The 14,672-nt window shown below is 40.3% G+C and overlaps 1 protein-coding gene across 1 annotated transcript in view; it reads right to left on the bottom strand.

Moving 5' to 3' along the window:
* The window catches only part of rasef (RAS and EF-hand domain containing), a 46,654-nt gene that overhangs the window by 11,646 nt on the left and 20,336 nt on the right, over positions 1–14,672 (bottom strand). Inside the window, exons 5-12 of the mRNA XM_055162143.1 lie at positions 11,110–11,205; positions 10,145–10,222; positions 9,958–10,073; positions 7,277–7,345; positions 5,020–5,086; positions 4,833–4,909; positions 2,622–2,892; positions 515–649 (exon numbers count right to left, since the gene is read on the bottom strand). Coding sequence (XP_055018118.1) covers positions 515–649; positions 2,622–2,892; positions 4,833–4,909; positions 5,020–5,086; positions 7,277–7,345; positions 9,958–10,073; positions 10,145–10,222; positions 11,110–11,205 — 909 coding nt within the window. The remainder of the gene's footprint in view (positions 1–514; positions 650–2,621; positions 2,893–4,832; positions 4,910–5,019; positions 5,087–7,276; positions 7,346–9,957; positions 10,074–10,144; positions 10,223–11,109; positions 11,206–14,672) is intronic.

A 14,672-nucleotide genomic window follows, 5' to 3' on the forward strand; every position in this document is an offset into this window, starting at 1 on the left:
TGAAGATCTTGGAGGGCCGGATCTGGCCCCTGGGCCGTATGTTTGACACCTGTGCTCTAGTACTTCTATGTGTATTGTATATTACAGTTATATGTGTACCAGTATTAGGGGTGTACAAAAATATTGCCGTATCGTTTAAGGTGATGATGCAGTATCGATATCATGGGCTGTTGAGTATTTTTTGGTTTATTTTACGGTTTATTTTACTAAATGATTTTGTAACAGCTCTACCGTTTTGCTGTTTATTCAAAGAATGGAAACTTGTTTATGCGACACGTTTGACATATTCAGTGTTTTGATGATTAAAATGTTTGTGTTTCATATTAACCTTGTATAAATTTAGTTTCACAGTCATGATTTAGCCTTAATTATTATTAGATAGTATTGAATCGATTTGAAATATCTCATATCAAATTGAAACTCACTGTATCGAGGTATGTATCATATCGCCAACTTCTCAATGATACCCAGCCCTAACCTGCATGTGTATTGTATATTACAGTTATATTTGTACCTGTATGTGAATGGCGCTGAGAGTCCTCCGCACTTTGGGCTCTGGGGCGGTCACACTGGACGTCTCCGCAGGTTTCCAGTCCAGGACCGAGCTGCTGTCAGAGCCGATGGCCGACTCTGCGTCCAGGGTCTCCGTCTGTAACACACGCTCACCGTCAGCTGTCTGTTTGTCTAATCCGAGCTCTAAACAGGCCCAGAAGCTTCTGAGATCAGGCTTTGAAAAGGAAGTTTGGCGAGTTGTCCTGTTTATATAATTTTATGCTGCATGTTCCTCTGCTCTTTGTAAACACAGTCATTTCTGAATAAAAATGAATTCCGCTTTAAAGAAACACCATGTAAACACTTAATTCCTAATGAAAATGATTATTCGGAATTAAATTTAATTCCAAAGTAAGTGGGTGGTTTATTCCGATTTTAAAGCTGAATTAATTTATTCCTCGATCATGTAAACATTTATTCTTCTTAAAAATAATTCCGGATGTTCAGCGCATGGTCGTTGGTTCGCCCTTCTGACGCGATCCGGACAATCCGGTTCCACCAGTCCTGGCTTCGGACGTTCATCCACTGCTCTTTGGATTTGCAAGAGGGATGTGGGAGTGGGCTGAGGTAGGTCTAGCCTGATTCATCAGTCGGTTTCATTTCTTGGAAACCATCTTGACCTTGCAGCATTAGGATTCGTTCACTCAATGGTAGGAGGGTACTTTTTTTTTTTTAAATTTAAGCAATTGCTGCTATTTGATCGTGACATATGTAATGCGCCAAATCCCGTAGGAAGAAGGGCACTAACATCTTTTCCCCTTGATAAAATTCACCAAACATTCTCTTTGTTCCGGCTTTAAATCCTTGATCTTGGGAATCGTTGCCAACACAGAATGTCTGTCTTCGTCTACATCCATCTCGACGCTTTGTTTACTGTTCCACAAAAGGGACCCAGACAGACACTTGAGTTTGACGTCATGGCTTCACAGCTCTTCACTGAATTGGTCCGTGCCTGGACTCGCACTTCTTGCAAACTGCCTAGTGTATTCCGATTCCTGACCTAGTCGCTGCAGAGAAATGAAACTGAGCGGAGGCACTAGGTGGCGCCGGCCTGGCTGAGGTAGAACAGCCGTTGACTCAGTTTGTCTTCTTCCTCCCTTCTCCGACACTCTTCCCTTCTCTTCCTCAGTTGACAGACATAAAGCGTGATGACAGAATTCTCCAGCTGCTTCTTAATTATCATCAGGACGACTGCGAAAAAAACTTTTTATCATGTTTGTGTCCGTGGTGTAATGACAAACGGAGATGACAAAAAAGCCGGTAGCAGCTGAAGTGTGAGTTCTCTTCCGGTCGACGTAAATATGTTCGTGTCCCTGTCCAATCAGAATCCTTCCCCACCCCCACACGTTGAGCGGAATTAAATAAAGACGATTTAACGTGTTTTCCATGTAAACCTCAATTCAGAATTATTATCTCCACATAAACTCGGAGGAGAATATTGTACCGTATTTTCCGCACTATTAGGCGCTCTGGATTATAAGACACACTGTCATTAAATGGTCTATTTTTGAACTTTTTTTCACAAATAAACCGCAACGGACTTTAAACGAAACACAACAGTTGGATGGGTCAGTGGGACTTTTGTTTGTTTGTGGCGTTCACAGTGACTCTGGGCTTTGTTCAGTTGTGGCGTGTAGGGAGGGTGCTGTCTGGGACCAACGGATTGTCGGCGTGTTCGCAGTGACTCAGTTGTTCAGTTGTGTCTAGAAAGTGGCACATTGGGCTCGCTTTTTCTGTTCGTTCCTCCATTCCGTTCCTCGTCGGCGTGGAGTGATGAGTGTGGCTGTGGGTGTTTGTCGCTGTGCGGTCGCTGTCTGCTCCGTGTGTGTTTGTGTGTTCTGCGGGTGGTGCGGCTTTGTAGTTTAATGAAGTCGTGCTGGGACACCTGAGTGGATTCGTGTATGGGGCGCTCTGGATTGTGGCGTGCGGTCGTTTTTTCATGGGGTTGGAGGCTTAAGAGCGCGACTAATAGCTCGGAAAATACGGTCATTCCGAAGTATTTAATTCAGAACAATTAATTCAGAATTAAAAACCATCATGTAAACGTGTCCAGAGATAAAGAGTCTCACCTCCTCCATGATACTGTCCCCTGTTCTGTTGTTCCCCCTCCTCCTGTCGTCTTTCTCCTCCTCCTCCACCTCCATCTCGTACTCGGCGCCGGCGTGGGAGCCCCTGAGCGTGGAGAGGCCGCTGTCGGTGAACACCTCGGGCAGACTGTCCTCTTCACACTCGCTGCTGCCCCTCCTCCTCCTCAGCCCCGGGTCGCACAGGGCCAGGGCCAGAGAGTCACAGCTCGGCCGGCGCGGGTACAGGGGGTAGTCGTCCATGCGCTGGCAGAACCTGGAAGAGCACGCCACAAATGATACTTTGGAGGGGCACTGCATGTAGGTCTATGGCAGAAGTTGAGCAGTTACCATGGCAAACGCTGCAAATTTTGTGCCTTCTTTGTCATTATTATTAGTTTGCACGAAAAACGACAACAAAAATTCCTTACACTTTTCTCATTCTCGTTGTGGTTTATTTTGTACGATCATAAACGATAAACTTTTGTGTCTTCGTAAACATTATTAAGAAACAAAAAACAAAACAAAACCTGACAGTCTTCATTCTCATTTTGCTTATTTTGATAAGATTATGAATAATAAACTTCTGTGTCTTTGTAAATATTAATGTTTATAGATTTTTTAAGTGGGGGTACGCGATACGTGACGACATTGACGTTAACAATTAACACCGTTCATAATCATCTACAGAACATCAATAACAGGCTACAACACATGAACCAGGACTGAACCAGGACTAAACCTGGACTAAACCTGGACAGAACCAGAAGGACTGAACAAGGACTGAACCAGGTCAAAATGAGCTCTAAACCAGGACTAAAACAGGACTAAACCAGAACTAAAACAGGACTAAAACAGGACAAAAACAGGACAGGACTAAACAACAGAAACTCCAGCACTAAAACAGGAACCAGACTAGAACAAAGACTAAAACAGGACAAAACTAGCTTTAAACCAGGACTAAAACAGGACTAAAACAGGACTAAACCAGGACTAAAACAGGACTAAACCAGAACTAAAACAGGACTAAACCAGGACTAAAACAGGACTAAAACAGGACAAACCAGCACTAAAACAGGACTAAACCAGAACTAAAACAGGACGGAACCAGGACTAGAACAAGACTAAAACAGGACAAAACTAGCTTTAAACCAGGACTAAACCAGGACTAAAACAGGACAAAAGTAGCTCTAAACCAGGACTAAACAGGACTAAACCGGGACTAAACCAGGACTAAAACAGGACTAAAACCAGGACTAAAACAGGACTAAAACAGGACTAAACCAGGACTAAAACAGGACTAAACCAGGACTAAACCAGGACTAAACAGGACAAAAGTAGCTCTAAACCAGGACTAAAACAGGACTAAAACAGGACAAAAGTAGCTCTAAACCAGGACTAAAACAGGACTAAACCAGGACTAAACCAGGACTAAACCAGGACTAAACCAGGACTAAACCAGGACTAAAACAAACTAAAACAGGACAAAGTAGCTCTAAACCAGGACTAAACCAGGACAAAAGTAGCTAAACTAAACCAGGACTAAACAGGACTAAACGGGACAAAGGACTAAACCAGGACTAAACAGGACTAAACCAGGACTAAACCAGGACTAGAACAGGACTAGAACAGACTAGAACAGGACAAAACTAGCTCTAAACCAGGACTAAACCAGGACTAAACCAGGACTAAAAACAGGACTAAAACAGGACTAAAACAGGACAAAAGTAGCTCTAAACCAGGACTAAAACAGGACTAAACCAGGACTAAACCAGGACTAAACCAGGACTAGAACAGGACTAGAACAGGACAAAACTAGCTCTAAACCAGGACTAAACCAGGACAAAAACAGGACTAAAACAGGACTAAACCAGAACTAGAACAGGACTAAACCAGAACTAGAACAGGACTAAACCAGAACTAGAACAGGACTAAACCAGGACTAGAACAGGACAAAACTAGCTCTAAACCAGGACTAAACCAGGACTAAACCAGGACTAAACAGGACTAAACCAGGACTAGAACAGGACTAAACCAGGACTAGAACAGGACTGTGTCTGTAATCACTCTGAACTGATCACAAATTAGGACAGTTGACACAGCAATTAGCAAATTCCAATTATATATCCTATCCCATCCTGAAAGTTGAAAAGTCCTCAAAATGGCCCCTTAGAGCACGAAGCCGAAAAGACTTTACAAAAAGGACTTTAAACTCACTTCTCGATGATGGTGTTGGGGGAGGAGTAGCAGATACTTTTGCTCCTGTTCTTATCTGGTGAGCCGCCATTAGAAGACTGGAACAGACAAGAGACGACAGCGTTTCACATACACACACACTAGTATAACACACACACACACACACATACACACAGTACAGCGGTCTAGGTGTGTCTCTGGTGTGTACCTTGGTGACTCTCTCCAGAGCAGCTCTCAGCCCGTCGTTACTGTCATGCAGCTTCCTGTTGGCCGTCCTGTCACAGATTTAAAAAGGCCCAAATTACACCATTTTCTGAAATTATAATGTTGTTTATTCATCACAAACACACCTGGAGTTGTGTTTTGTTTCATTCACACATGTTTAAACACACAAACCCTGCAGATTTAGGTGAGTAGTTCTATCAAACTGAAAATACTACCCTACCTTGTGATGTGCAACACAGCATTTTGAGTTTTGGAGATATTGACAGACTAATAATAAAGGTGTGAATGAAACAAAACACGACTCCAGAACGTTTTTGAGGATGGTAACAACATTCTAACATGTCTTAAAGCTCATAAGAATCCATTTTGTGTAATATTAAACCTTTAAGAGATAGAATTTGAACTTGTGTAGTGTGAATCCAACAATCTTATAAGATGAAAAACAAAAAGGTGACATGTTTGTTATGTGTTTTGTTCACTGTTTCCCTCAGTTTAAATGAATGTATATTAGAATCGTACTACATCATGTCCTGAGAAAGAATTGTTTTTGGTCTTGATCATCAAAGTTTACCGTTTTACATCTGAAGTCAGACTTTACTGATCCCGGCTCTAGTTTAAACACACATTTATCGCAGATTTGAAGTATTTATCAGTAAAACAGGGGAACAAATGTGATCTCACAAATATGGGGTTTGTCAGAAGCAAGTTACTATGGCAAAGTATCTGGACATGACAAGGACATGAGGCGACCAGAGATCTTTATTTCAATGACTTAAAGGTTGTATAGAGGATTTTTTTAAGGGAAGAGAAATACAGCGACAGTCCTTGTGCGCGTTCAGAATCACTGTTGAAGTTTCCTGTCTAGAAGTAATTCAGCGACCGACGCGTCAGTTTTTAGACCCTTCGTCTGCTTCATTCGCGCCATCGCTGGACGAGATCTCCAAGAATCACCTCAGTTTGGCTTCGCTCCTTTTCCTCTTTTCTTCTTTCAGCGAACTCAAAAACGGACTTTCTTTTGCGGCGAACCGGTCGTGGATTCTCGTCCGCCGTCGCGACAAACTTTGTGCGAAATGCGAGGAAGCGACAGTTCGAAAAAGCCTCTAAGAACCGCTGCGTAAACTGCGTAAACCGCGTAAACCACGTAATCCCCGCGCTCCGACGAGTCAGTTATACTAGGGAGTTTGATTGACAACCCAACAGCCAATAGAAAATGAGGCAGCCTCGTTTTCTATTGGCTGATGTTTATCTGGCCTCAACACGTCCACAGTTGATAGATTTTCGTTCTTTTTTTTTGGTCATCATAATTACAAAGCTGCTGCATCTCTGTAATGGTATTTTAATCTTTCACTGACAGTTTGAAACAAAACAAAAAATCCTCCATACAACCTTTAAGCAAGTGTTATAACCCTGGTGTTTGCTGTTCGTGCAGAATAATGTTATACAATTATGGCTTACGTTATATTTTGTGTTGCGTGGACATCTCCTGTGGCTCATTTTTGGATTGGCCAACCAGTGTGTATGTAAGTGGCACACAGAGAGAACCATGACCTGACAAAGATCCACTTATCGAAACACTGTTATTTATTAAATGTAGTGTGGGAGTAAGAGCGCAGGCTTTGACTCACTTTCTATGTGAAGAATAATGTTCCCACATCAAATGCTGTGATCATAAACTTTATATTTAAATTTATGAAGCGTCTCGAGGACTCGCAAAATGAAATGTTGTTTGAAAAATGCCCAAGCAGCGTCAGGTTCACCTCTGAACTCTGGAGGCACTGGAAAAACAGCTTATATGCACTAAAGACCATTATTATTGTTGTGTTTGTCTTCTTATTTCTCAATGTTCAAGGTTCCCATGGCTTTTTCATGACCTAAAGTGAATTTTCCATGACTTTACGGCACCTACATGTGTAAAATTGATCAGACATTTAGGGCTAAATATGAAATGTTAACTCATTCCACTCACCTTATGGTTTGGTTTTATATTGTTTTAACATTCAAAATACTGTCAGTGCATTTATTGTCATCTCGTCTAAATAAAAAGGTGCAAACGTTCAGAAATAATCATAATAGTCTAATGAGAACTTAACAGAACACTGCAGTTGTGTGAAAAAGATATTAAAATCCCATGACTTTTCAAGGATTTCCATGACCATGGGGACCCTGAATGTTTTATAAGGACCCACTGGAGTCTGGAATAAAGACTTTAAACACGATGATCCTTCAGTGTGGTCACTTACTGCAGTATCTCGATCTGACTCTCCAGAATGTCACGCTCGTCTGCAAACTGCCTCATCAGCTCCTCGTCTCTACAACACACACACACACACACACAGACACACACACACAGAGGTCACATGGGCTCATTACATCCGGCTCATAAAGTCATAAAACAGGGAGCATTCAACCTGCTAAAATTTGATTACCGCCAAGTGTGGTTACGTCTACAAATAAAACTGCTCTTGAACTTATGACTAAAACTGCACTATGCCACATTTCTGGTGCAGGGTCTGGTGTCCGCTTCCCTACACCGCATTCCAAATTATTATGAAAATTGTGTTTAAGTGTCATAAAGGTCATTTTTTTTGGTTTTCCAGTCAGACCGCCATTTTCAAGGCATGAAAACCTCAGATATTTCACAAAAACTTAAGCGTGATCATCGAACTATTAAGAGTTTTGTAGCAGATTCAGAGTAAACAAGTTCAATAGATGCAAGAATTGTGAAGCTCCTATCAAATAAAATAAAATGTAACTTGACCTTTTAAGATGTTTTGATTGAAATAGCTTTTGATTTCAGTAATACGCTAATGCTTCTAATTGAAAAATAAACAAAAACAATGCATTTTAAGATTTTACTTTTGAAAAAAATACTGTTATCATTGTTACGTTTGTTCAAAAACATTCGAATTGCACTCTACACTTTCTAAACATTGATGACTTGAAAATTATGACGAGAAAAATATCATTTGCATAATAATTTGGAGCGCAGTGTATATTGAAATGGTATTGCGTTGCCAGGGAAGTTCCACAGTATGGCATTAAACCTTTAATTCCAAGGAGACAAGCAGGAGAGGCCACAAACCAAGGCAGAGTTACATGTCAGATCTACGGAGAGACCAGCACAATGTTTATAGAGTAATAATAAATGCACCTGTAATTAATCAAATGCAATAATAATGAGGTGTTTAAAGCAATACTATGGAACATTTCAGGTAAAGCAAGCAGGTAGCTGACCTTCGTAGTTACACTGCAAAAAAGCTTGGCCAAAATGTAAGATATAAACACTTAAATCTATCAGAAAGTGACTTAAAAGTAGTGAAATTGTCTGTCCATGCAGCAAGATAAGTTTATTTGACAAGTTATTTTAAAATAAACCACCTCTAGACTAAAATTAAGCATCTCAGAACTAATAAATCTGAAAACAAGATGAGTAATGATGATCTAAGTTTTAAAATCTTGGCCAGATCAGTGTAGTTACATAATGCATCTTTACAGGAGAAGAAAAAACACAACTCTACACATAAAGTTCCTCTCGGTACAAAGTTTAGAGGGAAAACAGGAGCGTGCACAGCTCCGCCTCCAGCCTGTTGCTAAGAGACGCTTCCAAAGAGGCGATTGTGTGCGGGACAGGACCAGGATATCCTGTTTCATCCTGTTTCCGTGACAACAGCCGAGCGCTGGACACAGAGACGGTCGCTCTACAGAGACCTGGGAAACACTCAAGTATGGCCTTCCTTAAAATACACGCAGACTTTTACATTCTCACAACTTCAGGGACATTACAGACCCATTAAAATCCTTTGTCATCAAAATAAGAGCCCAACAACACATTTTCAGTGATTAACAGACATAAAACTAATGATTTTTAAGTCTAAAATATAATCAGTTTTGAATTTCCAGGGAAGAAGTGTCAGTTTGCTTCTTTATTACCAAAGACGGAGAAAATAGTTTATTCTAGCTCTAGTTTCCCAAAGACTGGATCGTGACACTCAGGTGGGTCACAAGAGATTTTTTTTGGTGTGTCGCTTTGACACAGAATCTCCACGCACCTCCCCGCTCCTCACTTTTTTGGCAGCACCGCCTTTTCTAACCAATTTTCTGTAGGAAACACTGATTTTTCTCTGTTTAAAACTCGAGTACCGTATTTTTCGGACTATAAGGCGCACTTAAAATCTCTTAATTTTCTGAAAACTCAACAGTGCGTCTTATAATCTAGTGCACCTTATGTATTAACTCTGGTTGTGCTTACTGATCTCGAATAAATTTTCACATTTATTCCACTGTGTCGTGTGACCGCTCCTTAGCAAGCAGAGTTTTTTTTTTTATCGCTTAGAGTTTATGTAAATTGGCCATGTGGTTTTGTTTCTGTAAAACATAAACAAATGTGCCAAAGCTGCACTAAACACATTATTACTCAATGTATATTTGAGTCCTCCTCATAGGAAATAAAAAAGTCTCAAGTGTCGTCCGTTTGTTTTCGCTTAACGCACCTTATGGTCTGAAAAATACGGTAATATTAACTGTTCAGACAGACACGATCACTCAGTCAACAATAAAATATCCTCATTAATATTCAATAATGGTCACAAATTTATTTTCTGATTTATGAATAATGTCTGTTGACTTGGGTCGTGAAAATTTTCTTTTAAAATATGGGTCAAACACTGTTCTAGCCTCAAAATGATAACGGTAACGTACGTACATCCGGAATTTAGAATGTTTTTGTGCACAAATGTATCTTAAATCCCATCACCCCTTTTAATTTGATCAATCCATGAACAGGAAATTCATTAGTCCATATATTAAACTGTATCAGGCCTGACAGAGAATCTGGGTGAAGAGTTTTGCACAAGGACACAGGTGAAGCTGTGACTGAACCTCTGCCCTTTCCTCTGTGATATAAACAGTGTCAGATTCTCACCGCTCGTAGTTGATGCTCTGATCGGTGAGTTCTGTTTTCAGAGAGTCCATCTCACTCTGCAGACAGGCCACTTTAGTCTGAGAGCGGAGCAGCTCCTGTTTCAGACGCTGGTTCTCCTGCACAAAGCACATGTTACACTAAAAACTGTAAATCGTATAATCATTACTCATAACTCTATGTACCGCACCAGCATCAGCTCATTGATCTTCTTCTTGAGGGCAGGAGTCTCGTCTTTCACAGCGATGTTCTTGTACTTTTCCTCAGCCTGAAGGACAGAGGGCAAGTTTCAGAAAGTTTATCATTCTTTATGTAAAAGCAGCAGATTCATGGACATGTCACGTGTGGTTACACAACCCAGTTTACTGTCTGTGAATGTGTTTGTGACATGAATCAGCCTGGATCATAAGTCTCTGACATATGCACATGTTCTGTCTGTGCAGCACACGCCTGTATGTTATATGTATATGTTATACTTATACACACTGTTGGGCAAGTTACTTTAAAGCTGTAATGTGTTATTTATGACTTGTTACTGTCATTTCAAAGTAATTTGTTACATTACAATATTACTGTGTTTAAAATGGAAAACATTACACGACTATTGTAGCACTTTAAGTTACTCTCACCAAAATAACTGTGCGAAGATGCTGAACTTTTGCGCCGTATATGGACTGACCCAGGTTTAAACCAGGACTAAACCAGGACTAAACCAGGACTAATCTTGAACTAGAACTTGGAATCTAGGACCGCCCCTGAGAGAACCCCGAGTCCGTGGAACAGGATGTCTGCAAGGCGCGATCGGGCATCAGCTGCGGTTAGCCCCGTGGAGCGCGGACTTCTGCTTTTCGGCGTTTCACCGCTGCTGATATCGTGGTCAATTTTAGCGAATTTGTATGAAGAAAACCCACCACTTCAACCCAGGTTAAAAAAGTATTGTAACACACATTACTTACATTTGTACAGAGTAAAATATTGCAATTTTTTTTTTTCCCTGTAATGCCTTACAGTACTGTGTTACAGCAAAAAGCAATGCATTACAGTAATTTGTTACTTTTATAATGCGTTACTCCCAACACTGTTTACATGTTATACTTATATGTTATATTTATATGTTATATTTATATATGTTATAGGTGACAGTGAGACACTCACCATCTGCATTCTCTGGATCTTACACTGCAGCTCACACACTTCAGTCTCGTAGCTCCTCTTCAGCTCGTTCAGCGCTGCCTCCAGTCGCTTCTTCTCCTGTGAAACGCAAAATATCAATCAGTAAAATGGGGTTTACTACTGAAGGGCTCATATTACATTATGTTCTGATCTATGTTATCATGTTGTGTCCTCATCACAAACAGACCTGGAGTTGTGTTTTGTTTAACACACAAATCCTGCATATTTAGGTTTAGAGTTTTTCTTTCAAACAGAAAACACTCTTACCACATGACATCACGAGGGGGAACAAAGGAAGTGCTCCACTGTGTTTTTAAACTCCCATCATTAGATTCATTTGGATCATTTCAGCTCTGGAATTGCCAATCTCTATTCAACTGAAGTTAAAAGGAGCTGTTAACTTGAAAACTGCCACTTCATGACATCACAAGGTGGAGGCTGTAGACAGACTAATAATGCAGGATTACTCAGACACGTGTGAATGAAACAAAACACAACTCCAGGTCTGTTTTTGAGGAGGTAACAACATTTTAACACGGCTTAAAGCTCAAACGAGTCAGTTTTTGAGGTATATAGGACCTTTAATGTATTTCAGAGTTCTACATTTAGATCTGGTCTGTGTTCAACTTTCATCTTTCTGGACATCACAAGGCGAACAGTAATGGCTCATTTAAAAAAAATAAACAGACTGTGATTCCGATTTTTCTATTTTCTAAAACCAGGATATTTAGTTGTTTATTTTTAGAGGAAATTATGGAAGGCAAAAAATGTCAGTCCTAATATAAAGTGTTCAAAATTGACTGAGGTGCCAAGTCTACATCTGGACTAAACTGGACTAAAACCAGGACCAGCGTGAACTTTCCATAAATTTCCGAGATTCCAGGTTTTCCCAGTGCAGCGGTGAGAAACCTGCAGCTGAGTGTCCTCCAAATATGTGAAAGCTATTAATAACTCAACAAACAAGAGTCAGGCAGGTACTCTTACATAAGAACACACACACACACACACACACACACACAGACACACACACACACACACAGACACACAGACACACTGTGAGGAAACTGGCCCAACGTGATCAGAGTAGGAGGCAGAACAAAAAAGTGCGTCTTTGACCGGACAAAATTTACTTAAAAACAGACTTCCGGTACAACAGTGTAAAATAAAGTACAAGTACTGGTCAGATAAACAGAAAATAAGTAACACAAATCCAAAGCAGCAACAACATGTACCCGTTTGCACAGAAGTCTCTCTCAATTAACACCACCTGCTCTGCTTTATAACCCACTTCAGCAGGAAGTACCTCCTGCTCCTGTCAGGCAACTTTTAAAAGTAAAGCAAGGATTTGTTTGTTTGAACCCAAGTCCCCTTTTAAATCTAAATATTTAACATAAACTAAACTGTGGAAAACAAACTAAAAAAGAAATACACAAAAATAATGAAACAGAACTTAAACCAGGGCTCCCCTCCACGTGGTCCAGCCCACGACCTCGTCCTAAGTCTTCAAAAATTTCCGACATGAGGCACACGTTCTTTTGTCTGGACCATGTGGAGCTGCAAGTATGTAAGATGAATATGGAAACATACTTAAATATACTTTATTAACAAATAAAGTAGATTTAAATGAACAATGTCTGATGTGATAATTAACAAAAAGAACTAAGAATTATACGTAACCGTTAGGTAGGATATGGTATCAAATTAACTAATGTGAAATTAAACAAATTAACGAGAGCCTAAAATGGGACAAAGGCCCATTTTGTCACACGCACATACACATATACAGACATTACACACTTTACATCTGTGCATATTGGTTGTAATTAGCAAATTAGGCAGCAATTATTTATGTAATATATTGATACTTTGCCGTGACATCAGACTGGCTGTGTTCTACATGTATGTGTATGGCAGAATGCTCATCAATTAGCAAGCACAGCAAGCACTTGCAGGATTTCAAAAGTAAATTGTAAATTTTAAAGCACTAATTAGCACTAAAAGCACACAGGGGACGGGGATAAGTGCCTACGCTCCCGTAAAATGTCAAAATATACGAAGGATCCTATTTTCTGAAATCTAAGCGCACAGGACGCGTTGCTCCATAAGCGCGTCTAGTGCATGTGGTGGAACCGCCCTCATTCACTTTCCATGCATTCTAAAAGTTATGTGTCCCAAAGTTGCAGTTTTTACACTTGCGTAGAGCGAAATACGCGTGCGGTGGAGCTAGGCCCTAAGCACAGGATCCGGCTGGTACTGATGTGGTGCAAAATCTTTTAACATTCACATAAAACAGCCCGGACTTACCTACACCAGCAGCAATCACTTATTGAACTTTTTGACCCTGATAGGTACATGATGGACAAATCCAAGAAAAGACAAGTTTCTGAAGAAAACAGAACGTTTAATGCTACGTGGGCAGATGCATTCACGCTCCAGTACACGCGATAAAATAATGACAGAACACAGAAGCAGACGGTGTTTTTGTTTCGCTGCAGGTGGATAATTTAAGTTCGGATTTTTATTTCCTACAAGGAGACAAATAGACATTGAGTATTTTTTTTGAGAATAAGCATCTATATCAAATGTGTCTTTTTCTGGAGTTAAAAATGTTTTTGTTACATGCAGGAATAAAGTTCCGTGTTCTCTGTAGCATTTCATTTGATCTGCGTCTTATTTTTAAAAACACAAATTGCAAATCGAATGTGGAATAAAAAAACCACAATCAGGTATATTTGCTGAACTGGCTCAGCCCAAACCAATCCCAGAAATTAAATATAAAAAGTTTGTGATTAATGAGCCGTCGTGGAGATGTGGTTTGAGGGCTGCAGTCTCCTGAGGTGTGGTCGTGTCTATGATTCAGAACTGGCTCTGTTTGTTTAAAGGGACGAGCTCAACAAACTCTGAGCTCAGACTGAGGCAGCAGAATCAACAGGAAGGACTGTCGCAGAATAGAGCTGATGGTGACTGATCACAGTTTACGATTTCATTTTATTACGTCGTTTTTTAAAAATATAATTGCAATTTAATTAAAAAAATTGTCCAAGAATCACATGCACTTCAGTACAGAGGTTGAAACTACCACAGGAACAACTAGATTTGTTTCTATAAAAAGAAGATATTTTGTTCTTTACAGAGGAAATTCTATCATCTAAATAACAGCAGCCTTTGTGATTTGATAATAACAGTTTTGGTCCTGGTTTGGCGCTGGTTTAGTCCTGGTTTTACCCGTGGTTTTAGTCCTGGTCTGGTCCTAGTTTAGTCCTGATTCAAACCTGGTTTAAGCCCTGGTATGCTCCTGGTTTAATCTTGGTACAGACCTGGTTTTAGGCCTGATTCAATCCTGGTTTAGTCCTGGTACAGACCTGTTTCTAGTCCTAGTACAGACCTGGTTTTAGCCCTGGTTTTAGCCCTGATACAGACCTAGTTTTAGTCCTGGTCTGGTTCTGGTTTAGTCCTGACTCAATCCTGATTTAGTCCTGATACAGACCTGGTTTTAGTCCTGGTTTTAGCCCTGGTTTTAGCTCTGGTTTTAGCCCTGATACAGA

Source organism: Boleophthalmus pectinirostris, unplaced genomic scaffold (assembly GCF_026225935.1).
Source record: "Boleophthalmus pectinirostris isolate CB_2022bp ecotype Guang Dong unplaced genomic scaffold, ASM2622593v1 HiC_scaffold_4, whole genome shotgun sequence".
Taxonomy (NCBI): Eukaryota; Metazoa; Chordata; class Actinopteri; order Gobiiformes; family Gobiidae; genus Boleophthalmus; species Boleophthalmus pectinirostris.